This window comes from Microcaecilia unicolor, chromosome 10 (genome assembly GCF_901765095.1).
Source record: "Microcaecilia unicolor chromosome 10, aMicUni1.1, whole genome shotgun sequence".
NCBI lineage: Eukaryota > Metazoa > Chordata > Amphibia > Gymnophiona > Siphonopidae > Microcaecilia > Microcaecilia unicolor.
Window position 1 is genome coordinate 53,806,422 of NC_044040.1, and position 27,634 is coordinate 53,834,055.

The following is a 27,634-nucleotide window of genomic DNA, read 5'->3' on the forward strand; positions in this document are numbered from 1 at the left end:
TTCCTTGCCTAAACAGTATAGTGAACACTAAACTATAATGTATTTGGGCTAAGTGTCAACTTTATGAAGCTTTTTTTAAAATCTTAATCATTACTCCAATACTGCTAATAATACAAAACAATGTCTAAAATTGACTCAACATATTTAAACTTTGTTATGGAGTTTCAATTTGTATTTTTGTGACTTATTTTGATTAACTAATTCCCACAGAATAAATAACACTGATCACAAGCCATGAGTGTAAACTATACTAAGTCTAACTGCAACCTTTTACAGCCTCCACATCGTCCCCTGTCACTGAGATTTTTGTGTGTCTGTATTGAAATTTATATGCCAGCTAAGCACGTCATGTTATAATAAATAACTGAAAAGGAAAATAGCACTAGAGAAATTAATCAGGAATGGAATGCTTAAAGGGAAGTAAAAAACTGATGTATGTTATACTTAACCGTGTGCAACTGAGAATTAGTCTAAATTTAGTAGAATAAAATATGTAACTTCACCCCAGTTATCCCTTTGCTTCTTTGCTTCAGCGCTTAAACTGCTCCCCCCCCCCCCCCACCTCCTCAGCCACACCAACTTTAACAAGTCAAAGCAACAGATTCTGCATAATCCTTCTCTTCTACCCTTCAAACCCTAATCCTCTAAGGTAGAAACTCTTCTATCTGGACCCCATGAGGAATAACTAAACTCAAACCTCTTTCCCCAAGCCCATCAGTCAGCTCCCTCTACACCTGCTAGAAAAAGGAGAATGTATCCTTACTATCTCCATACTCCAGTTCTGATTGCCGAACATAGGAGATATGTGCTGCTGGCATTAAGAACTCAGTACTGGAAAGGGAAATATAAGAAAAGCCATGCAGAATCAAACCAAGGTCAATTGAGTCCAATATCCTGCCTCTGGCCAGTCCAGGTCACAAGTACCCAGAAGATTTCACAAAATAGACCTATTTCTAAAAGTTCATTTCCAGATATGAGTAATGGCTTTCCTAAGTCTACCTAACTTAAATTTTTTAAAGACTCTTTTTCCAGGAACTTGTCCAAAAACTTATTTTGAATTCCACTATCCAGCTTATTTTCGAAAGAGAAAGACGCCCATATTTCGACCCAAATCGAGAGATGGGCGCCTTTCTCTCACGGGCGCCTAAATCGGTATAATCGAAAGCCGATTTTGGGCGCCTCCAACTGCAGTCTGTCGCGGGAACGGATAAAGTTGACGGGGGCGTGTCGGAGGCGTGGTGAAGGCGGGACTGGGGTGTGTTTATCAGCTGAGGAGAGATGGGTGCGCTCAGCCGATAATGGAAAAAAGAAGGGCGCCAGAAGCGAGAATTTGGGTCACTTTTTTTGGACCCATTTTTTTCACGAACAAGTCCCCCAAAAGTACCCCAACTGCCCAGATGACCACCAGAGGGAATCGGGGATGACCTCCCCTGACTCCCCCAGTGGTCACTAACCCCCTCCCACCAAAAAAAAAGAACTTTCAAAACTTTTTTTTGCCAGCCTGTATGCCAGCCTCAAATGTCATACCCAGCTCCATCACAGCAGTATGCAGGTCCCTGGAGCAGTTTTTAGTGGGTGCAGTGGACTTCAGGCAGGTGGACCCAGGCCCATCCCCCCCTACCTGTTACACTTGTGCTGGTAAGTGGGAGCCCTCCAAACCGCCCCAAAAACCCACTGTACCCACATCTAGGTGTCCCCCTTCACCCATAAGTGCTATGGTAATGGTGTAGACTTGTGGGCAGTGGGTTTTGGGGGGGATTTGGGGGGCTCAGCACCCAAGGTAAGGGAGCTATGGACTTGGGAGGTATTTTAATTTTTTTTTAATTGTTACAAGTGCCCCCTAGGGTGCCCAGTTGGTGTCCTGGCATGTGAGGGGGACCAGTGCACTATGAATCCTGGCCCCTCCCACGACCAAATGCCTTGGAGTTGTTCATTTTTGAGCTGGGCGTCTTCGGTTTCCATTATCGCTGAAAACCGTTACCGCCCAGCTCAAATCCGCCCAAATCCAATGCATTTGCCCGGCATCAACCGTATTATCGAAACAAAAGATGGACGCCCATCTTTTTCGAAAATACGGTCTGTGCCGCCCCTTCGCGGACCCGTCCTCGGAGATAGTCGCCCATGGAGATGGGCGTCTGCGTTCGATTATGCCCCTCCATGTTAATCTCCTTGACCACACCCCCTGCAACAGATTCCACATCTTAATAATGCACTGCATGAAAAGAAAAAAAAACTTTCTACAATTTGTTTTCAATCTTTTGCTCATTAGTTGAATGGAGTGTCTTCTTGTTTTTGTGTTCTTTGAGAAGTTAATCGACCAATCTAACCCACTCATGATTTTATAAACTATCATAATCCACTCTCATTGATCTTTTCTCAATGTTGAAGAGCCATAACCTATATAGGTTTTCTTCAGAAGGGAGGTTTTCTATCCCATGTATTACTTTTGTTGCCTTCTCTGAAACGTTCCTAGTTCTACTATATCCTTTTTGAGATGGAGCAACCAGAATTGCACACAATGCTCAAAGTGAGGTTGCGCCAGGGTCCTATACCGAGGCATAATGATATTTCCAGTTTAAGAACATAAGAATAGCCATACTGGATCAGACCAATAGTCCATCTAGCCCAGTATCCTGTTTCCAACAGTGGTGAATCCAGGTCACAAATACCTGGCAGAAACCCAAATAGAAGCAACATTCCATGCTACTGATCCCAGAGCAAGCAGTGTTTTGCTCTGTAACTCTTTTGGAATAATCCCAAACATTCTATTTGGTTTTTTAAGTAGCTGTAACACATTGGGCTGAAAATGTCAACATATTGTCCACAATGATTCCAGGATCTTGTTCTTAGGTTCTCCTAACAAAGAGCCTAGCATTTTGCATCTCTAGTTCGGATTATTTTTCACTATATATGTCACTTTGCACCAAAACAGCCTAAAAACAACAAATCAGCATGGAACGTCACTTATGTGCCGGGTTATAGAATAGCACCTAAGTGTTTCCACGTGAATCTGAAAAGAGGGCATAACAATAGGAGGGACATGGGCGGGTCAGGGGAATTCCCTTAAAATGCATGTAGTGTTATAGAATTCAGGGATCCGTGCCCAACTTGCAGGCTGGGATTTATACCTGGCTTCAGTTGGTGTAAATGCTTGCACCCTATCGCTATGCGCTATTCTATTCTATTTCTCCAATGCAGCACAGTGTTTCGCCCTAACCAGGCTTTCTCAAGGAGATACAAAACATCAGGTTGCCCCTTTTACTTAAATTACTCTCTTTCATTTCTTTTAAATACAACCATATTTCCTTGTAACCAGTTTTATCTTCATTCTGCCATCTCCTTGAAGAAGCTTATTTTGGATGTCCTTAAACTGGGATTTAGACACCTATCATGCATAGATTAAGTTCCAATTTTACAAAGCTAGGACACAGACATCTAAAACTGAAGAACACCCAAATGGTCTGGGTGTGATTTTGGAGGGGCTAGGAGGAGCCAAAAAAAAAGGAGAAGTTTATTCCCCATTTCAGAAAGGGGACATCAGGATTTAGACCTGCTACCCAGGATATCCAGGTTTCAGAAATGTGCTCCTATTGAGCAGTGTTTCACTGGAGAGATTTAGGGGGGTCCTTTACTAAAACTTAGCTCGAGTTACCTTCAGCAGAGCCCATAGGAATAAAATGGGCCCTGCTGCAGATAACTCGAGCAACGTTTTAGTAAAAGCCCCCCCCCCCTCTAAGGGAGGTCAACCCCTTCATCCCCCAGTGGATGATGTTCCCCTTCAAATGCGAGACTGGCAAGGGATAGTGGGCTCTGTGGAAGCTTTAGGAGAAGTAGATCTCTATGTTTCTAAAATGGCTGACATAACCGTTTCTGTCCCAGGCCATAAACATTTATGTTACCAGTTCATAAGTGTTTATATAATGCCATAAAGACATCTATGTTCTTGTGTTGCCCCTCACTGATATTTTAGACATCTTTTTTTTCTAATATGATTGTTCATGCTGCCTGTCACTGGCACATGAACGTCCATTTCACCATGTATTTTAGATCAGGCTCTAGGATGGCAGATCCTGTTCCAAGATACTAGTGGAACTTCAGATGTCCCAACTTGGATATCTAGATTCTGATCTGAACATCTTTTCTAAAATGCTGCTCCACATAATTTATTTTGGTATGAAACAACCCTATAAAAATTCTCATATTCACCTTGCTAGTGAGATTCTTGCTCGCTGACCTCCACTCAGAATGATTCCGCCTTCACCTAGAACTGTGTCATCTTTTTCGGGAAATTTTGCAATATCCTATTAAAAGATCAATAAAGTAAACATGAGCCAAGACAAACTGAAAACAGTCCATCTTAAGATTTCTGTTCAATAGAATGCCTTTGTATTTATGCCAATGTCAAAAGTCAAAAGAAGGAATATAAATTCATCAAAGAAATTCTTATACTTTTTAATTTGTGATTACTTCAAAGACTGTCTTTCTCTAGCTTTTGAAAACAACTCATGGTTGAAAAGCTGTGCAGCATGGCACTGGCTAGAGAAAAGACAAAGTGCATAGCAAACATTATTACTCATGTGAACACATCTCGAGTACTGTATTAAATTCAGGTGCAGGCCAAAGGGGTTGAATAATGTGCCATGGGGTGGATTGGGGGCAGACTAAAGGGGTAAATAATGTGCCACGTGGGGACTGGGAGAAGCCAAAGGGAGTGAATCATATGCCATGAGGGGGATTGGGGGAAGAATAAAGGGGTGAATTGCCATGGGGGGATTGGGGGCAGAGTAAAGGGGTGAATGTGCCATGGGGCTGAGAGCAGAAGCTGAAGGCTGGCCATGGAGGATAGGGTGGGGAGAAATATACAGTGGTAGCTGGGGGTGGTGGTAAGGAGAAAGAGAGAGAGACACACATACCATCCACTTTTCTCCAGCCCCCTGCCTCCAAAGACACACACACACACACCCATCCAACTTTCTTCAGCCCCCCCCCCCCATGCTCCGAAAGACACACAAATACCATCCACCTTTCTCCAGCCCCCCCCCCCCCCTGCATCCAAAGACACACACACACACACCATCTGCTTCTTACTTTCTTCAGTCTTACATATCATTTGGCTCCCTCTGCCAGAGATGATCCAACAGAATGAAATGTTCCAATGTTTTTCCTGATTTTATTTATATGTAGTTTGTGCAGCTCATAACCCCAGATTGGCCCCAATATAAGGGGTGGGGCAGGGGCAGGACAGGCGGGAGGCAGGGCATGGGGTGCAAAAATAAAAGTTGGTCCAGGGCGCTACAACCTCTTGAGCTAGCCCTGCTTGGAGGCAGGGGAAGCCAGTAGGGAAATACCACAAGGTACTGGGAACAGAGCATAGGCAGTCGGTGGCCCAACTGTTTGGAGAGGCTACAGGGGGCGGAGTTAGGGGTGGTGCCAAGGGTGGGGCTTATATCCAAAATTGTCTGACAACACACAGAAAAAAATAAATACGTAAAAGTAAAATAGTCACAATTACTACCTTTTATTAAATTTAGATATTAGATATATATCAAAAATGTTATCAATTATTAAACACTGCTATTTCCATCCATGGAAAATCCCAAAATGAAATGGTCACATTAGTATTGATATACATATATTGGACACACACAAAAGAGATAAATGCAATTTATTTATTTGCTGCATTTATATCCCACATTTTCCCACCTCTTTGCAGGCTCAAAGTGGCCATTAAAAAAAAAAGGTAGACATTTGCTGTTTTGAAAATCACTATATTTGCTATTTGGAAATTTTGAGCAAAAGTCCAAAGTTGGACTTAGACATCATATCAAAAATGCCCCTCTGTGCATCTGGATTTTCAAAAGGTGTCTGAAAAAGTACCCCATGAATGACTCCTGAGAAAATAAGAAAGTCATGGGACAGGAGGTAGATAGTCATGGGGGAAAACCACTGCTTGCCCCAAGATTGGTAGCATGGAATGTTGCTACTAATCAGGTTTCTGCCAGGCACTTGTGACCTGGATTGGCCACTTTTGGAAGAAGGATCCTGGGCTGTATGGACCATTGGTCTGACCGAGTATGGTTATTCTTAAGTTCTTATGTTCTTATTGTGGATTAAGAACTGGTTAAGAGGTAGAAAACAGAGAGTAGGGTTAAATGATCAGTATTCTCAATGGAGAAGGGTAGATAGTAGGGCTCTGCAGGAGTCTGTGCTCAGACTGCTGCTTTTTAACATATTTATAAATGATATAGAAATGGGAATAACTAGTGAGGTAATTAAATTTGCTGATGACACAAAGTTATTCATAGTTGTTAAATCACAAGAGGATTGAGAAAAATTGCAACAGGACCTTATAAGTCAGAGAGAATGGGCATCTAAATGGCACATGACATTTATTGTGAACAAGTGAAAAGTGATGCATGTAGGAAAGAGGAACCCAAACTATAGCTACATGATGCAAGGTTCCACATTAGGGGTCCTGTCTACTAAGCCGTGCTGTAGGCATGCAAACTCTTTAGTGTGTGCTGACAATAGAGACATCCATTATATTCCTATGGGTGTCCCTAGCATATTAGCGTGCACTAAAAAATTTGTGTGCCTACAGCATGGCTTAATAAATAGGTCCCTAGGAGTCACCACATAGGAAAAGGATCTAGGTGTCATTGTTGATGATACATTGAAAACCTCTGCTCAGTGTGCAGTGGTGGCTAAGAAAGCAAATAGAATGTTATGAATTATTTGGAAAGGAATGGATAACAAAATTGAGAATATTATAATGCCTTTGAATCCCTCCATTGTGCAACCGCACCTCGAATACTGTGTGCAATTTTGGTCACCACATCTCAAAAAAGATATAGTGGAATTAGAAAGGTTACAGTGAAGGACATCAATAATGATAAAGGAGATGGGGCAATTTCCCTATGAGGAAAGGTTAAAGAAGGTAGGGCTCTTTATCATGGAGACGAGATGGCTGAAAGGAGATTTGATAGAGGTCTATTAATTCTTAGTGGAGTGAATCGCTTGATTAATCTTTCCAAAAATACAAGGACTAGGGGCACAAAATGAAGCTACTAAGTAGTAAATTTAGAACAAACTGGAGAAAAAATATTTCTTCATTAAATGTGTAATTAAACTCTGGAATTTGTTGCCACAGAATGTATAAAAAACAGTTAGCTTAGCAGGGTTTAAAAATGGTTTGGCTAATTTCCTAAAGAAAAGTCTACAAGCCATTATCAAGATGGACTTGATAAAATCCACTACTTTTTTCTAGGCTTATGTTCTTATGCAATATGATCAGTGTATCTGAATGGACTGTGTTTGAAGGATTGTTTGAATTAAAGTTTTCTTTTATTTGGAATTATTTTGGCATGTGGACTAATTTGTTTTTCACAAGGCACATTTGGGCAGTAGCATTAATCACAGGACTGATGCTTATAAATAATAAAGCACACTAATCTAATGATCTATATTTCTATGGTGCATGATGAGCCACATACTTTAGTTGGTAGGGACAAACTGATTAGGGACAATTGAAATGACTGTTTTGCCTTTACAAAACAGGTACATGGAAGGCACTTCTATAACTGGGCACTTGGTAGGAGCCTATTCTGTAAAAGAACACAGGCACCCACTTTCCTTTATAGAATGGTAGCCTAACTGGGTATATATGCACATAAAAGTTATGCATGGGCACTTATGTCAGCCATAAGGTGGCATATGTGTTAGCATCTAAAAGCTGCACATAACTTATAGTAGTCTATAAGTTATGCACATATATGTGAGCCCACCCATGCTCCGCTCATCTATATGCGCCCATTGTAAATACATACAATCTAAGTTAAGTGGATATTTACAGAATAGGCCAGTGGTTCCCAAACCTGGTCCTGAAGGCACCCCAACCAGTTAGGTTTTCAGGATATCCACAATGAATATTCATGAGAGAGATTTACATGCACTGCCTCCACTGCATGCAAATCTGTCTCATGAATATTCATTGTGTGTATCCTGAAAACCTGACTGACTAGGATGCCTCCAGGACCAGGTTTGGGAACCACTGGAATAGGCTTAGGTGGAATTTAGGCTGTTGCACAGATATCAGCACACATAAGGGCATAAATGCCATTATTCTAAATCAGGGGTTCTCAATTCAGTCCTCGGGACTCATCAAGCCAGTCAGGTTTTCAGGACACCAACAATGAATATTCGTAGGCAGTGTATGCAAATCTCCAATGTATGCAAAACAATCATATGCATATTCATTATGAAAACCTGACTGGCTGGGTGTGTCCCAAGGACTGGGTTGAGAACCCCTGTTCTAAATATTTACGTGTATAATCAGCCTATAAATGTTACCACCTATGTTATAGACTCATCCCCAAGATATGCACCTTTGTCACTTTTCTGCCTAGACATCCTGTTATAAAATTACATTCAAAAATGGGGAACACTGTCAGGCTTATTTTCAAAAGAGAAGAGCGCCCATCCTTCGACACAAATCGGGAGCTGGTCATCCTTCTCCCAGGGTCGTCCAAATCAGCATAATCGAAAGACGATTTTGGGCATCCTCAACTGCTTTCCGTCGTGGGGATGTCCAAAGTTCATGGGGGCGTGTTGGAAGCATAGCAAAGGTGGGACTGGGGCGTGCTTAACACATGGGCGTCCTCATCCGATAATGGAAAAAAGAAGGGCGTCCCTGACGAACACTTGGCCGAGTTTACTTGGTCCTTTTTTTGTTACAACCAAACCACAAAAATGTGCCCTAAATGACCAGATGACCACCAGAGGGAATTGGGGATGACCTCCCCTTACTCCCTCAGTGGTCACTAACCCCCTCCCACCCTAAAAAAAAATTTTAAAATATTTTTCCAGCATCTATGCCAGCCTCAAATATCATACCCAGCTCCATGACAGCAGTATGCAGGTCCCTGGAGCAGTTTTAGTGGGTACTGCAGTGCACTTCAGGCAGGCAAACCCAGGCCCATCCCCCCTACCTGTTATACTTGTGGTGGTAAATGTGAGCCCTCCAAAACCCAGCACAAACCCACTTTACCCACATCTAGGTGCCCCCTTCATCCCTAAGGGCTATGGTAGTGGTGTACAGTTGTGGGGAGTGGGTTTTGGGGGGCTCAGCACACAAGGTAAGGGAGCTATGCACCTGGGAGCTTTTTCTGAAGTCCACTGCAGTGCCCCCTAGGGTGCCCAGTTGGTGTCCTGGCATGTGAGGGGGACCAGTGCACTACGAATGCTGGCTCCTCCCACGACCAAAAGGCTTGGATTTGGTCGTTTCTGAGATGGGCGTCCTCGGTTTCCATTATAGCCAAAAATCGGGGACGACCATCTCTAAGGTCAACCTAAATGTTGAGATTTGGGCATCCCCGACCATATTATTGAAACGAAAGATGGACGCCCATCTTGTTTCAATAATACGGGTTTCCCCACCCCTTCGCGCTCAGGAAAACTTGGGCTCCCCGTTCGATTATGCCCCTCCACGTGAGGCATATTAAAGACACGTAGAGAGCTGCAGTCAAATTTTATGACAAGACTGGTATGTTCAACAATGTGTGGCACCCCACACAACATTCCAGGATAAGACTGCACAGCAGAATTCATGCTGAGAAGACAAACCAAGAAACTACAGTTGAATGGAAACATCCTCTCACCCTAGCCAAACTTCCACCCACAATAAATGCAACCAGAACAACGAAAGCACCCCCTTCCCGAGACTGTTCCCTCTGAATCCCCTCGCAAACACACCGGGACAACTCCAAGAAAGAACAAAAAGAGTCACCCACTTACAAAACTGATAATTTTTGTATGTTGGAATGTTTGCATAACAATGTTGGTGGAGGGTAGAAAAGAAACATTTAGAAGCAGAAAGACACAATAATCATAGTCAACCTATCAGAACAAGAAAGCAAGTCTGCCAGAAAAAGAGCTTACAGGGAAACATTTTGTAACCGCAGAAACTTACTAATTTGTAGGCTGTAACCCTCATAAGCTGTCACGGTCAACAAATAACTAATAAAAATGTTATCTATATCTACTTATCTATCTATCTATATCCCTTAATTCCATAAGTGAGTATGCATATTTCTTACCCTTACTTCCCCATCCCTTCACTCAAGAGGTGCAAGGTTCAAGGTTTGGTTTATTTGATTACCCACTTAGGGTCAGGTCATCAAAGTGGTGTACTTAGCCATCTATCCCCCCTTCAGTCTGTTCAGAACTCTGCTGCACGTCTCATATTCCGCCAGAACCGATATACTCATATCACCCCTCTCCTCAGGTCACTTCACTGGCTTCCGATCAGATACCGCATTCAATTCAAGCTTCTCCTTCTTACCTACAAATGCACTCAGTCTGCTGCCCCTCACTATCTTTCTACCCTCATCTCCCCTTACGTTCCCGCCCGTAACCTCCGTTCACAGGATAAATCCCTCCTCTCAGTACCCTTCTCCACCACCGCCAACTCCAGGCTCTGCTCATTCTGCCTCGCCTCACCCTATGCTTGGAACAACCTTCCTGAACCCTTACGCCAAGCCCCCTCCCTGCCCGTCTTCAAGTCTTTGCTTAAAGCCCACCTCCTCAATGCTGCGTTCGGCACCTAACCCTTACCGTTCAGTGAATCCAGACTGCCCCAATTTGACTGCCCCTATCGGACCAACCGTTCACTTGTCTATTAGATTGTAAGCTCTTTGAGCAGGGACTGTCTCTCTTTGTTAAATTGTACAGCGCTGCGTAACCCTAGTAGCGCTCTAGAAATGTTAAGTAGTAGTAGTAGTAGTAAACAGAAAACATAAAAATACAGCAAGAGCGTATGAGCACATTATGGGAAAGAATGCATACATCTTAGACAGTACATGAAGAACAAACATGCATGTCATCAATGACATCATCATCTTTTCAAATAAATACAGAAAAACAGAATCAAAGCACAGGAAACACAGCAAGGCTGACTTCATATCAAGGAACGTTTAAACTGACAATGTAACATGGGATTATTTGAATTTTCCTACACTTCTCTTCTTCATTCTGTCTACATATATAACATCTTGTTTATACTACTTCTGAATACATTGATATTTCAATATAAGCTGCATATAAATGTACATTAATAATTAACTTCATTCATCAACAATTCATAAGTAATTCTTGTGTACCCTACAGTGTTGTTTCAATCACATTAATGAGGCATTCTTTTTCTACCAAAATTGAAGGTTAATATATTTATATTATTTGCTAATGGCATCATTAACACTGCTATCAAAATATTTGTTTTCATTAGAAAATACTACAGCAAAGCCTCAGTTAGTTCAGCTGTTTCTCCTCCATTCTTGACCCTTTGTAGTTCTGTGGCATTACTACCTTGGCGGATGAGAAATATACATTCAAGTAAAGAGTCTGAATCAAACTGCATGCATGCATTTGTATAGAAAGATGTTAACATTTTCTGATCAAATTATATAAAATGTTATCCTGCAATCCAGGTGTTAACAGTTTTGCTTTATATTTAAATCATTTTTATTGGCAGAAACAGAATTACAACAGTTCCCAATGAAAAGACAAGAGCATTATTCCAACCGTTGATCTAAGATCACTAGACAGTTTTTGGTTTTTTTTCCCCCTTCCTCCTCCCGCCCTCCCCCCCCCCCTCTATTATCCACCCCACAACAATACTAGAATTCCAACACTTTGTGGCGCAACTTAGTATACACTAAATGTGAAACATTACATTACCCAACATGGTAAGTACATCAAACAAGCTCGGTAAACTAATCTTATCCAAACACAAATGCATTAAACCAGCCATCAAGCTTTAGCCGTTTATTCCCTCCCCCACCCCCCGTCCACCCCCTCTCTGCCCACCTCCTCCCGCTCCAAAGTATGGCTCAGCAATTTAATATGTGGCTTTTTCCCTTATGTGGTAGGGTATTCCACATGGGTTCCCATCTGGCCTTAAATCGAAGACCAGGAACACTATCCCATTGACGAAATTCACATCTGTCCACCCTCATTTGCTGTATCATTTGAATTCTCCACATTTGAAGAGAGGGGCACAACGGGGAGAGCCAGTCCCTCAAAATGGTAGCGATGTCAAAATAGATGGCCATTCCCAGAAATCCCTTAAAACCCACTGGAGGGAGGGAGCAAGATGGCGTCGGGAGAGGATGTGCGCTCCTGAGCTCCCTACTCCAGCAAATGCCGATGAGTGAGATTCCTCCTGCCCCTAGAGAATATGGGCAAGAGGAAGGGGAAAATCGGGCGACCAGTCTCCTCCACCCCCGAGGGTCCCGCTTACCGCCAGTAGACGCTGGAAGATTGTGGAGTTCGGAGGCAGGAACAACAAACACCCGCGTTGGTTGGATCCGAGGTATACTCGGATCACAGCGTTGAAGCGGCGTCATTGAGCCTGCCCCTGCTGGCCATTCCACCGCAACCCGGAAGCAAACCGAGGATGGCAGAACTGCTGCAACAAACTGTGCCTGAGGAGCTGAGCTTGATTGCAGCCGGAGGAGGGCCTGCCGATGCCTCAACCCCTGTAACATCGATGTTGGGAGGTGGAACGGTGAGTGATCCGATTCATGCCACTAACATAGGGTTTGTTTCTTCGGGGGCTGGAGGTCTGACAAAACCGGCTATAGTCACAATAGACAATCTGTGGGAGGAATTCAGGGATTGAACTCCACCTTTTCCCAAGCTATAAAGACTTTTACCGAAGAAGTTTCTTCATTAAAACAAAGACAGGATTCAACAACAGCAAGAGTACATGAAAATGAAGGAAAGATTGCACTATTAAGTGGAGAGATTAAGGATTTACAGAGTCAAACAGGAACAATTATCAGAGACAGGGATATTCTAGTGAAAAAACTAGAATATCTTGATAACCAAGCCAGAAAGAATAATTTAAGATTCTTAAACTTTCCTCAAATTCCAGTACTTTCTCCAACTGATATGGTGAAAAAATATCTTAGAGAAATCTTGCTAATTCCAACAGAAGCTATTCCTCCTATTACTCGAGCCCATAGTATACAAGCAATTAAATCCAGAGGCTTGGAACTTCAACCTGGACTCAATATAACTGATCTCTTGGAAAGTTCACTGGAAGTTGTTACTCATCGATCTACCTTATTAGTTTCATTTGCATTTGAATCCGATCGCAATAACATTTTCAGATTATATTTTAAACATTTGAATGACACGTTCTTGGGTGAAAAGATACAAATTTTTCCAGATCTAAATAAGGACACGCAGAAAAGACGAAAATAATTTATGATGTTAAAACCTAGAGTGCTCACACTAGGGGGCACCTACGTTTTAAAGTTTCCATGTAGGTGTCTTATATTTATTAATAATGTTAATTACCTTTTCTTAGACCCAAAGAAATTGTCAGAGTTTATAATGTTAAAGGAAAAGGATGTAGTTCCAACCTGAATTCTAACACAGATAACACTGTGTATACTGCTAGCGGGTCGATTTTGTGTTCTCCTCTCTTTTTTTTATTTTTTATTCTTCTTTCTCTTTTTTTCCAGATCTTGCTCCCCAAAATTGTGGTCAAATATAAAAAATTTTATTTCCTTTAATCCCAATTGGGAATTGTTTTTGTTAGTTCCTTATTGATTATTTTCTAATTCTGAGCATTTATATGATATGAATGTAAAATTATATTATGGAATAAGGTAAAATTATGTATAATCATACCTGATAATTTTCTTTCCATTAATCATAGCTGATCAATCCATAGACTGGTGGGTTGTGTCCATCTACCAGCAGGTGGAGATAGAGAGCAAACTTTTGCCTCCCTATATGTGGTCATGTGCTGCCGGAAACTCCTCAGTATGTCGATATCAAAGCTCCATCCGCAGGACTCAGCACTTAGAGAATTACACCCACGAAGGGACACTCTGCCCAGCTCACCACCGCCGAAACGGGGGAGGGGAATTAACCCAGCTCATCCCCACACAAGTGGGGGAGGGGAATCCGTCCAGCTCATCCCCGCGGAGCGGGGGAGGGACACCACACCCGCCGATGCGGGGGGATCTGGCTTATCCTGCAACCGCAACCGCGGGAGGAGCTGACTGACCCGAACACCGCCGAAGCGGGAGGGGTACAAAACTGCCCTACAGCCGCACGAAGCGGGAGGGAGTGCCGGCAGAATTATAAGTCTCAATCCAGCCCCGTAAAACGGAGGGGAGAGGAATGCAGCAGCTCACTGTAACACAAACTCGTCTTAACTCTTGAAGAATCCAAGTGAAAAAACTTGAACACGAAGTCTTTCTGAAGTAACTGAAGAGTAAACTTGAACCTGAAATGCAACCAGAATAAAACAATACAGATATCTGGGAGGGGCTATGGATTGATCAGCTATGATTAATGGAAAGAAAATTATCAGGTATGATTATACATAATTTTACCTTCCATATCATCAAGCTGATCAATCCATAGACTGGTGGGATGTACCGAAGCAGTACTCACCCAGGGCGGGACATAGAAATCCCTGACCGCAACACTGAAGCTCCAAACCGGGCCTCCGCCCGAGCAGCCACAGTCAAGCGGTAATGCTTGGAGAATGTATGGGCCGAAGCCCAAGTTGCCGCCTTGCATATCTCTTCCAAGGAGACGGAACCGGCCTCTGCCATCGAGGCCGCCTGAGCTCTTGTGGAGTGAGCCTTCAGCTGGATAGGCGGCACCTTCCCTGCGGCCACGTAAGCCGCTGCAATGGCTTCCTTGACCCATCTTGCCACTGTAGGCTTAGCAGCCTGCAGACCCCTACGAGGACCTGCAAACAGGACAAACAGATGATCCGATTTCCGGAAATCATTGGTCACTTCCAAGTATCTGATGATGACTCGTCTCACATCCAGATATTTAAGAGCAGAGTACTCCTCTGGGTAGTCCTCCCTACGAAAGGAAGGGAGACAGAGCTGCTGATTCACATGGAAGCGAGAAACAATCTTGGGCAGAAAGGAAGGCACTGTGCGAATAGTCACTCCTGCCTCAGTGAACTGCAGAAAAGGCTCTCGACATGAGAGCGCCTGGAGCTCGGAAACTCTTCTGGCTGAAGTGATAGCCACCAAAAAGACTGCTTTCAACGTCAGGTCTTTCAGAGATGCCCTCGACAAGGGTTCAAACGGCGGCTTCTGCAATGCTCTTAGCACCAGGTTGAGATTCCACGCAGGCACCACTGAGTGCAGAGGAGGGCGCAGGTGATTAACTCCCTTGAGAAAGCGCACCACATCTGGCTGGGAAGCCAGGGAAGCACCCTTCAGGCGGCCCCTGAAGCAAGCCAGAGCCGCTACCTGGACCTTAAGGGAACTGAGCGACAGGCCTTTGTCCAGACCTTCTTGCAGGAACGCCAACACTGAAGAAATTGGAGCAGTGAAGGGAGAAAGTGAGCCTGCTTCACACCACGCTGCAAAGATACGCCAAACCCTGGCGTAAGCAGTAGAAGTAGAGCGTTTCCTCGCTCTCAGCATAGTGGCGATGACCTTGTCTGAGAAGCCCTTCTTCCTCAGACGCTGCCGCTCAATAGCCAGGCCGTAAGACCAAAGGGGGAGGGATCCTCCATCACCACGGGACCCTGATGTAACAGGCCCTGCTCCACTGGCAGCCGCAGAGGATCGTCGATTGAGAGCCTGATCAAGTCCGCATACCAGGGACGTCTGGGCCAATCCGGACCCACCAGGATTATCCTGCCGGGATGTCTTGCCACCCGGTCTAGGACCCTGCCCAACATGGGCCAGGGTGGGAACACATAGAGAAGCTCTTGTGTCGGCCATTGTTGGAGAAGAGCATCTACTCCCAGGGATCGAGGGTCCCGTCCTCTGCTGAAGAAGCGCGGCACTTGGCAATTGGCCGATGACGCCATCAGATCTAGGCTCGGCTGGCCCCAGCGCTTCGTGATGTCCAAGAACGCCTGAGCAGATAGCTGCCACTCTCCGGGCTCCAAGGTATGGCGACTGAGAAAGTCCGCCTTGACATTCATGACTCCGGCAATGTGGGCCGCTGACAGCTGTTCCAGGTTCGCTTCCGCCCACTGGCATAGACTCATAGCCTCCTTGGCTAGAGGGGCGCTCTTGGTACCTCCCTGGCGGTTGACATAGGCCACAGCCGTGGCATTGTCCGACAGTACCCGTACAGGCTTCAGCACCAGTACCGGGATGAACTCCAAAAGCGCCAACCGAATGGCTCTGAGTTCCAGGAGGTTGATAGACCACTTCGCCTCTGCAGGAGACCAGAGCCCCTGCGCTGTCCTTCCCAAGCAGTGGGCTCCCCAGCCCGACAATGAGGCGTCCGTCGTGACGACAATCCACTCTGGGGTCACCAGAGGCATTCCTGCAGACAACTTGTCTGTCTGCATCCACCAGCTCAGCGCCTTGCGCACTGCTGGATCCAAGGGAAGACGCACCGCATAATCCTCCGACATCGGAGTCCAGCGCTGCAGCAGAGAGTGTTGTAGTGGTCTCATATGAGCCCTGGCCCAGGGCACTACTTCCATCGTGGCCGTCATAGAGCCCAACAGCTGCACATAGTCCCAAGCCCGAAGAGGAGAGGCTACCAGGAACTGGTCCACCTGAGCCTGAAGCTTGACAATCCGATTGTCTGGCAGGAACACTCTGCCCACTTGGGTGTCGAATCGAACTCCCAGATACTCCAGGGACTGAGTCGGGCGCAGCTGGCTCTTCTCCCAGTTGATGATCCATCCCAGGGAGCTCAAAAGAGCAACTACCCGGTCCACAGCTTTGCCGCACTCTGCATAAGAGGGGGCTCGGATCAACCAGTCGTCCAGATAAGGATGGACTTGTACTCCTTCCTTTCGCAGGAAGGCCGCTATGACCACCATTACTTTGGAAAAGGTCCGCGGAGCAGTAGCCAACCCGAACGGGAGGGCTCTGAACTGGAAGTGTCGGCCCAGGACTGCAAAACGCAGAAAGCGTTGATGAGGAGGCCAGATGGGAATATGCAGGTACGCTTCCTTGATGTCCAAGGAAGCCAGGTACTCCCCTGCCTTCACTGCCGCTATAACAGAGCGGAGAGTCTCCATGCGAAAGTGCCGCACTTTCAAGGCCCGATTGACCCCTTTGAGGTCGAGGATAGGCCGGACAGAACCTCCTTTCTTTGGTACCACAAAGTAAATGGAGTAACGCCCCTTGCCAAGCTGACTTTCTGGCACCGGAACGACCGCACCCAGGCGGATCAGATTGTCCAAAGTCTGCTGCACTGCCACAGCTTTGACCGGAGACTTGCAGGGAGAGAGTACAAACCCGTCTCTTAAGGGTCGGCAGAACTCTAGCTTGTAGCCGTCTCTGATGACTTCCAGCACCCAAGCGTCTGAAGTTATTGTGGTCCACTCGCCCAGAAACGAGGACAGCCGTCCTCCAATCTGCACTGGGGCGTGGACCAAGACCCCGTCATTGGGTACGAGACCCTGGGGGAGGACCGGAGGGAGCACCTCCGGGACGGCGGTCTCTGCGAAAGGAACGCTGCTTGGGGGAGAAATGCCTCTTAAAGGAAGAGGGGGCAGAAGAACCCGACCTGCCCGGGCGGTACCGACGGGCTTCCTGAAACCGTCCTCTGGAGGTACCGGGACGAGCACTAGCCCGAGCCCTGACCTCTGGTAACTTCTTGCCCTTAGACGTGCCGAGATCGGTCACGATTTTGTCCAGCTCGACCCCAAAGAGCAGCTTGCCTTTAAAAGGCAACCTAGCCAGGCGGGATTTAGAGGCGTGGTCAGCAGACCAATGTTTCAGCCAAAGCCACCGCCGCGCAGAGACTGTCTGAGCCATGCCTTTAGCTGAGGCTCTCAAGACATCATACAGCAAGTCTGCCAAATAGGCTAAGCCCGATTCCAGGGCTGGCCAATCATCCCTCAAGGAATAATCCGAGGGGGAAGCCCGCTGCACCATAGTCAGGCACGCCCTGGCCACATAGGAGCCGCAAACTGAGGCCTGCAAACTTAAAGCAGCCGCCTCAAAGGACGACCTTAAGGCCGCCTCCAATCTCCTGTCTTGGGCGTCCTTTAGGGCCGTGCCACCTTCCACCGGCAATGCCGTTTTCTTAGTCACCGCAGTGATTAAAGAATCCACGGTAGGCCACAGATAGGCCTCACGTTCACTCACAGCCAAAGGATAGAGGCGGGACATAGCCCTAGCCACTTTAAGGCTCGCTTCTGGGACATCCCATTGAGCCGAAATTAAGGTGTGCATGGCATCATGCACGTGGAAGGTTCTAGGCGGGCGCTTCGTCCCCAGCATAATGGCAGAGCCAACAGGGGCTGAGGGAGAGACGTCCTCCGGAGAGGAAATCTTCAAAGTGTCCATGGCCTGTAACAACAGGTTGGGCAAATCCTCTGGGCGAAAAAGCCGCGCTGCAGAGGGGTCATCCGCTCCATCCGAGCGGGGATCCGTCCCCTCCAAGGAATCCGCAAAGGACCGTTGGGAGACCTCAGACACGCTGCCCTCATCTACATCGGAGGAGACAAATTCCTCCAAGGCCTGGGAATCAACCCGAGGGCGTTTACCTCTGGGAACCTCAACCTCTTTACCAGACGAGGGAGCGGGGGCAGCGTTGTGCATGAGGAAGGCCTGATGCAGCAGCAAAACAAACTCGGGGGAGAAACCCCCCAGACTGTGCACTTCCGCAGCCTGGGCAACAGCCCTAGGCGCACTCTCAACCGGCGCTCGCAACAGCGGGGGAGAGGCCTGCTGCGCATCCAAAATGGCGTCCGGCGCGAAACTCCGCGAAGGAGCCGCGCGGGAAGAACGGCTCTTAACTTTAGCCGCTTCTGTGCCGTCGCCCAAATTAAGGGCGTTCATGGCATTAATGTCTCCAACCTCAAGGGCGGCCCAAGAAGAAGCCGTCCGAGCCGCGTGGCCGGCCAAAATGGCGGAGGCTAGGAGCGGGGGATGGGCGTTTATGGCGGGAAAAAACCGCCACGCCGGAGGAAGGACCGGGACATTCATCGGTCACGAAACTGCCACCCAACAAGGGCGAATCAGGCTTTAAGACCCCCGCATCCCCTCTAGAAGCGCTCAAGCGACCCGGGGAGCGACCCTTTGCGCCCTCGCCCTCCGACGCCATGTGCCACGAGGAGAAGAATCGGGGAACCCCCGCCCGCTATAAAAAGGTAAAATTACCTGCTGTCCGCTCCGAGTTGTAACGACCTGGTGTCTCAGTGAGTAGCTGCAATAGACGCTTAAATAAACGTCGAAATAAACGCCTTTAAAGACGTTTAAAATTTTTTTTTTTTTTTTTTTTTTTTTTTTTAACGGAGCCAGCGGGAGGGGGGAGAAAAGGAGGGACCTGGCACCACCAGGTTTGCACTTGCTCAAAAGAGCCCTCAACCCCAGGCACTCAACAAAACCTAAAAATTAGGCTTGGAGGCCTAGCCAGAGCTGCTGCTGCTGTGTGTGACCACCACCTGCTGAGATAGAGAACATACTGAGGAGTTTCCGGCAGCACATGACCACATATAGGGAGGCAAAAGTTTGCTCTCTATCTCCACCTGCTGGTAGATGGACACAACCCACCAGTCTATGGATTGATCAGCTTGATGATATGGAAATAAAAAATTTAAAAAAAAATAAAACCCACTGGAGGATCTGAGGTATACTTAAACTGGTGAAAAAGAAGTAGCGGGTCATACACCAGCGAACAGTCCCACATTTCATCCACCCTCTTTAGTAGGTTCTGCCAGAAGTGACGCACCAAGGGACAGTGCCAAAACATATGCCCCAAGGAGGCCATTCCGGCTCCACATTTCAGACACGCACCAGTACCACCAATGTTTGCCATCTTTGCCCGTTTAGGTGATATATACAGTCGCATGATAAATCGATACAATTTTTCTCGTTGAAACACCAAAAGTCTCAACGAGTATATACCCTTAAGATATGAGCGACAAAGGTCTGTATTAATCTCACACCTCAAATCGTTCTTCCAACTCAAGGCCAGCCGTGTATAATTTATTTTGGCCATGGTATCCTTTAGTTGCTGATGATGAAACCTCAGAGGGACCGACAATTGTGACCCTAAAGAGTAACTCTCTGTTAAAATGTCAGTTACATCTTCAGTTAGATCGGTCCAAAGCAGTGAGGAGATATAATATAATATTACTTTTTTTTCTCCTCACCATGTACACCTGGGATAAACAGCATAAAATATGTTTTACTCTTTAGGATTTTGCCAGGTACTTGTGAGCTGAATTGGCCACTGCTGGCAACTGATGGACCTTCGTTCTTTTCCAGTATGGTGATGTTTATGCTTATGAGAGATAAGAATGGGTAGACACTAAGGAGCTGCAGAATGAATGCACTTGTAAGTCAGTAAGAGGAGGTTGAACTGTATGTGGAAATGGATAGGGAGACAATGAAGTGACCTGAAGAGAAGGAAAAACTGGTCCTGCTCAACGCTTACAAAAGAAAACCAAGGCCTAAAGCCAAGAAACAGACACAAGCTGTGGAGAAAATGGAAGATTATGCCCTCACTGCTCCACGGATGAAGAGAGACCACTTGGTCCCACACAACAGCAAGCAGGAAGGTATGCACACGTGTACTGCAATCTTCCAAAGACTTCTGGAAGAGTTGCTGGGAAGTTCTCCATGTTGGGCTCCATCATATGATGTCACCCACATGTGAGATTATTGTGCAATACACTTATAAGTTCAGCCCTGTACTTGTAAAACATGTCGCAGGCTCTGGACATTTTTACACAAATCCTAGATTCCCACGTACATGACTTTCTATAATGGTGCTGTACATGTATTTCCACCTACAATAAATATGCTTTGTAGAAAATAAATTTTATTGTGTTTCTTTACCAGTGCTACTAATGATCAAATCAAACCACATTCCTCCCAGCTCTTCTGATCTGGCTAGCTGACTCACAACAAGCAGCATTTATTGCTGACCCCCTTGCCCATCTACTAATATTAGACCTTTCCATGAATTGATTTCAATATTACCATTCAATGAACCTATTTAAGATGCAAGCTATCACCTTTATTGTTTTCTTTTTGTTAATATGCCTGACACAAAGATTTATTGCTATTTTAGTGCTAATTTTTATTGCTGTTCATAGTTCTCCTCTAGCCACTAATTCTCCTGCTGTTGCATGGCTTCCTTATCATAATAATTTTTCTTGAAGTTGACCTTTCTGTAGTCTTATTTCTGTTTGGTTCCAGTCCACTATTTCTAGAGTCAGAGTACACGGATCACTGGATCCCCAAATTGCTTCTACTGTCACCTTAATTATACTGTTTCTGTTTGTCAGGACCACACCTGGAATTGGCTCCTCAGAAGTTGATGTCTTCAAGGAATCCATTATGTCTCTACTTCTTTCTTGTCCTGCTCTCAATACTCTCTAGTTTGTATCTGGTAGATTTATGTGTTGTGTCATGTTATATTACTTTCATAGACTGCAGTCCTGGAAATACCCTACTAACAGTGTCTCTCCATGTACAATATGATTTCGTGTCCTATTTATTGGAAAAGGTCAAACTCCATGTGTGCCCCTCCTCTCATCTGGCAAAACACTATTTACCCCATACCCCCAAAACAAGCCCAGTTTCCCCTATCCCTGGCTCTTAATTCTACCACTTGATTTCTAAACTATGCTCCCCCTCAACAAGGGCAATTCTATAACAGTGTGTCTACATTTAGCCATCTATTTTATAAAGGAAACTGGAAGCCCATTTTCCCTATAGAGTGCTAGCATAACAGGATAGATATGCATCTGCAGTTTAGATGCAAGCAGTTACCCCAAGCCATAGGGCTGGTGTAAGTACATAAGAACATAAGCATTGTCATACTGTGTCAGACCAATGGTCCATTTAGCCCAGTATCCTGTTTCCAACAGTAGCCAACAAGTACCCGGCAGAAACCCAAATAATAGCAACATTCCATGATAGCAATCCCAGGGTAAGCAGTGCCTTCTGCATGTCTATTTCAATAGCAGACTATGGACTTGTCCTTCAGGAATTTGTCCAAATATTTCTTAAACTCACATATACTAACTGATGTTACCACATCCTCCAGCAACGATTTGCAGAACTTTAACTATTCATTGAGTGAAAAAATATTTCCTCTTATTTGTTTTAAAATTATTTCTATGTACTCATGCCTAAATGCCAGAGAAACACATTTAATGTTCTGTAAGTTACACATATGTAAGTCCTGCCTAAGCTCCACCTAGATGCTATCTATGTATATATCCATCTGTCAAATTAACACTATGTAAGATACACATATATTTACAGAATATCTCTTAAGCAGATTTTTGGCATTCACACACGTATGTGCGTAGATAGATACATATATGCCACTTCTCATCTGCATATGTAATCTGCATGTAAATGTTAGCACCTTCTTCATGGAATTGCCCCCCAAATATTTAAATTACCAAGCCCTTTCTCTTGCTGGCTCCAGGTTCCCAAATGCCTCCTCTCCAATAACAGTACACTGCCATAGGTCATTGAGGCAGGAGCAATCCTCACCTACCACCCTTCCAACAATAATCAAAAATGAGCTGACCCACAATTTAGTAAATATTGGGAATTCTCTTCCAGTAAAACAGTATAGCAATAAACTTTATAATATAGCTTAGTAAAGAGGCCTCTGGTATAATATTCAAAGGAGGGGACCCCCCCCCCCCCCCCCCCATTTCATTACTATACCATACCATTACTATACTATACTATACTATTTGAATACCATACTAGACTCCACTCTAGTCATTGACAGACTACAAACAATGACTCCATCTAAACCTTGGTACTGCTGGATCCTGTAACACTTGGTTTTTCCTTCTTCCTATGGGTTATAAATGATGCCTCTTCTGCTCCTAATATTTATTGGCTCGAGGAACACAGCCAGTTCCAGGAATCAAACCCATGGCAGTACATAGCAAACAGATATTTTTGCCAGCACATCTACAAAGTTTCAATTTCTCATTAATGTGCAATCTTCAATACAGAAGCTATAAAATAATTTCCAGTGATATGAAAATCAATTTTTTATAAAATATTGTCAATACCTGGCTGCAACACAAAATAATCTGGCAATAGCATATTCTGAGGTACAACGATGGCTGGAAACCTCTTAAGAAAACTATAGATCAAAGCAAATTGCATTCACTTATTTGTGTACACAGAAAATAAATTGTAGGTGATACCATTTTATCGGGATAACTTAATACATTTGTTATTAGCTTTCAAGAGCTAACTCACATGAAATGAGTTGATGATCTCAGTTCAATTCAAGGTTCAAATCAAAATTGTTTATACTGCAGGCCCTTGTAAGATTTCTACAAATCTGTGAATTCTACTGCTTATCTTGTCATAAGGACACAAGAGGGATCAGTAGAAAATTTGATGGGCAGACTTATTTAAATTTTCAGATAAACTGCAGGTTATACTGAAGTGATGGTTTTGTTTTCAAAATTGTTCAAAAGTTAGAAAGAAAGATAGGGTGGAAAGAAATTAGACAGCAGGATTTTGGCCACAGGCATGTAAAATAGTATAATTGTTGCATTATTAAAATTCCCCAGCAAGACTTTGCATTTCTATTAGTATAATAGAGGACAATGGCAGAAAGAGTATACTGCATTACTCTGTGTTAATGAGAGTCCAGTTGAGGAGTGGCTTATTTTGAGATTCTATCATACTTAAATATTTTTCAAGTGTCAGATGTATGCTGGTTATGACATATATGATAAACTATTATCAACACAGCATTAAATAATTTTATATTTCTAGCTGTTGAGACAAATTTTAAAACCTTTTTTATGAAATAGAAACCCAAATAGTTTCTGAATAAGCAGGCAGAAAACGAGCAGGTTATGGTATGAACCTGCTGCAGTGTATCACAAAGTTGTCACTTTGTTCAGTGGTTGCATCAATTTACTAACTCATCTCATAGGTAATTCTGAAGGCAGTGGAAATCCAGCAGGGCTAGCTTAACCATTAGGCAAGACCAGGTGGCAACCTAGGGCAGCAGCATTTCATGGTCAGCAAAGAGCCCCTGAAGTCAGAACAAAACAATAGATCCCACAAGCCACACACACTTAAGAACCAAATAGACACACACAAAGTTAAAGTATGATATCCAGTTATGCATTTCTACAGTACTAATGTGCTGGGGAGATCATAATTGTTGAATTCAATGGATCAGTTCTTAAATTCTTGGTTGGAGAGAGGGCTATGGGCCTGAAAGTTATTTGAAGGGTGCATAATGCTGAACATCCACTTAGAGCACCTCTTACACTTAGAGAACCTCTTACACGAGCCCCGGAATTTGACAGTCAGTACATCTTTCACATTAGAATGAATGATAACATGAGACCATAATGAAAAGTGTAATGTGATAGCAAAAAGAGAACTTTGCATTAAACAATACCAAATTATGCATTCAGAATTATAAAAATCTTTATTATATCTACAGAATGCCTAAAATGCAAAATGTATCCATATATATTGATATCTAAATAACAAAAAATCGTGGGAGGAAAAATGTTTTTTTAATGTTAAAACACATTCTTACAGCTTCTTGACTTTTGAGATCATTTTAGATGCATCTAGACATGAAAATAGTGGTATTTACATGTCTAAATTACACACATATCCAAATAACAATTTTAGAAAGCTGCTATCGGTCAGAAGGAGGCTGACCGTCAGACTCCTGAAAGGAATCCAAAATCTGTTGAACCCAGTTAAGGTATGCTCTAGCAGCATCCGAGCTGTAGACAGCTAGCTGCTTGCAGACAGAGAGAGAGAGAGAGAGAGAGAAAGGGAGGGAGAGAGAGAGAGAGAGCACTTCTGAATTGTCAGAGGACGGCTGCACTGAATCCACTAGTTGAGGCTGAGTTTAGCTTGGAGGGTCCAAGAGAGGTGGAGACAAACAGCTGAGAAAGGACCACTGAAGTGGTCTGATGTGGAATCTGGCCCATGGAAGAACGTCCATGATAGAGGCCATTGCGCCTAGAACTTGAACATATTCCCTGATCCTGGGAAATGGAAGGGAAAGTAGAACCTGATTGGGTGTGAATCTTTTGCTGATGAGTAACAGGAAGAAATGTCTTCTCTAAGCCTATGTCGAATATCACTCCCAAGATTTGTGTTGGAAACAACTGACTCTTGGTGAAATTGAATACCAATCTTAAGGACTAAAGAAGAGTAGCAATCTTAGATGAAACCTACAGACTCTCTTGATAGGAAAAGTCACAAATCAGCCAATCATTGAAGTATGCATGAACCTGGAATGCATCCTTACGAAGGAAGGCTGACACTACTATGACCTTGAAAAAAGTGTCCTTGGTGATGTGAAAAGGCTGAATGGCATGGTCATAATTTGATAATATTCTCCAAGGATTGCAAATCACAGAAATCTTCTGTGGTGAGGTGAAATGGAAATATGAAAGTATACTTCCTTGAGATCCAGGGAGGTTAGAAACTCTCCCTGCTGGACTAAAACTATTAGACTGTAATGTTCCCATTGTAAATGCTGAACCTTCAACATGTTGACTCTTTTGAAGTTCACACCCAGGTGGAAGGAATTCTCCTTCTTCCTGTTCCCCAATTGCAACTGGGGACAGTCTCTACTGTGTCTAAATGAAGAAGCATTCACAAGGTAGCTTTAACTGCTTGACAGGGCCGTGCCTAGGGTCTCTGGCGCCCCCCTGCAGACTATCAGTTGGCGCCCCCCCCCCCCCCCCCCCGTGAAAATGATCACCCCCCCCCCCCCATGAAAATGATCGCTCACCACTTGCCACACTGAAAGGAATTGTCAGCAATATTCTTAGAAACAAATTGCTATACATTGCAAAATAAGATAGCAGATGTACTGTAAATTCTCAAAGTGGACATATTCCAAACGCTAAAATGAAAATAAAATAATTTTTTTCTACCTTTGTTGTCTGGTGACTTTCTTTTTTCAATCATGCTGGTCCAGTATCTGATTCTGCTGCTATCTGTCCTCTTAACTCCATTTCCAGGGCTTCCTTTCCATTTATTTCTTTACTTTTCTCCTTTCTTCTTCATTTCTTGCTCTATATCCATTTCCAGCAATTTCTCCTCTCTCCCTGGGTCCTGCCCTCCCATCCATGTCCATTCTTGTCCCTCTCTGCCCTTCCCTCCTCCATCCATAGCCAGCAATCCTCCTCTCTCCCCTCCCCTCCATTTCCAGCAATTTGTCCTCTCCCTGGGCCCCCATGTCCATCCTTGTCCCTCTCTGCCCTTCCCTCCTCCATCCATAGCCAGCAATCCTCTCTCCCCTCCCCTTCCAGCAATTTGTCCTCTCCCTGGGCCCTGCCCTCCCATCCATGCCTCTCTGCCCTCCCATCCATTCAGGGTCTGCCCTCCCTCTCACTCCCCATTCCATCCAGGATCTATCCTCCCTCTCTCACTGCCCCCTCTTTTCGGCTCCCAGTTCCCACCTGCGGCTGCCCCTAGTTCCAGATCCATTGATTCTCCCATCCACCCCTGCCCCAGGCATGACCACATTCTCCCTCCTGCTCACTTTTCAGACCCCAGTTCCAGCTCCATGCCCCTTCTCCCATCTGTCTCCCACCCAGTCCCTTCTGCCCATCCGAGTCCCCCTCACCCCATCTGTCTCCCACCCAGTCCCTTCTGCCCATCCGAGTCCCCCTCACCCCATCTGGCTCCCACCCAGTCCCTTCTGCTATCCGAGTCCCCCCCCCACCTTCACGGTCACCCCATCTGTCCCCCACCCTCACCCTACCTCGTCTTCTCCCTGCCACCCGTCTTTAAAAAGAAATTGCCGACGCGATAGCGAGCGCAGCACCTCGTGTGCAAGTAAAAGAAGCGAATCCGATCATCTCATTGGGCCTTCCTTCACTGTCCCGCCCTAGAGGAAATAGAACGTTGCGTCAGAGGAGGGCGGGACAGTGAGGGAAGGCCCAATGAGATGATCGGATCCGCTTCTTTTACTTGCACACGAGGTGCTGCGCTCGCTCGGCAAATAAATTTAAAGGGCTGGTGCGGGAGGGGGGGGGGGGTGCCAGGATAAAGAGCAGCGGGAGCGGCGGCACCCCCCTCTCTGGTGCCAAAAGATTTAAAGTCCTCGGCGGGGCGAGGGTAAGCACCGCGGCGGCGCCCTCCAGAGGTGGGCGCCCCCCTGCGGCGCTTACCTCGCTTACCGCATCGGCACGGCCCTGCTGCTTGACATTTGGGCTGGAGCTTACATGAAGATTCCAAGAAATAATCTTGAGTAGAGAGGTGTGGTAGCTGTGTTAGTCCATTTTTAAAGGTAATCAACAGAAATAAAACAAAACATTGAAAAGAAAATAAGATGATACCTTTTTTTATTGGACATAACAACACATTTCATGATTAGCTTTTGAAGAAGGGCAACCTTCGAAAGCTAATCAAGAAATGTATTAAATTATGTCCAATAAAAAAGGTATCATCTTATTTTCTATTCCATGTTTTATTTTGTTTTATTTCTATTGATTACCAAGAAAAAATCTGAAATAGAATGGGAGAACTCCAGTTTGTAACCCTGCTTTAGTATTTCCAAGTCACATTGGTCTGAGGTAATTTTGGTCCATTCCTCATGGAACCTGGAGAGGTGTCCTGCTATTATGAAACCCAAGGAGTGAACAGAGACCCCATCATTGGAAGGTGTG

General features: G+C 44.9%; 1 protein-coding gene and 1 long non-coding RNA gene across 2 annotated transcripts in view; one reads left to right on the forward strand and one right to left on the reverse strand.

Annotated features, from left to right (window-relative positions):
- CFTR (CF transmembrane conductance regulator) overlaps positions 1-27,634 on the reverse strand; it is a 442,294-nt gene that overhangs the window by 192,759 nt on the left and 221,901 nt on the right. The window contains exon 12 of the mRNA XM_030216424.1: positions 4,207-4,301. Coding sequence (XP_030072284.1) covers positions 4,207-4,301 — 95 coding nt within the window. The remainder of the gene's footprint in view (positions 1-4,206; positions 4,302-27,634) is intronic.
- Positions 335-27,571, forward strand: LOC115478816. The gene is made up of 3 exons (XR_003943577.1): positions 335-345; positions 1,573-1,575; positions 27,483-27,571. It is a non-coding gene; the product is annotated as an uncharacterized LOC115478816 (long non-coding RNA).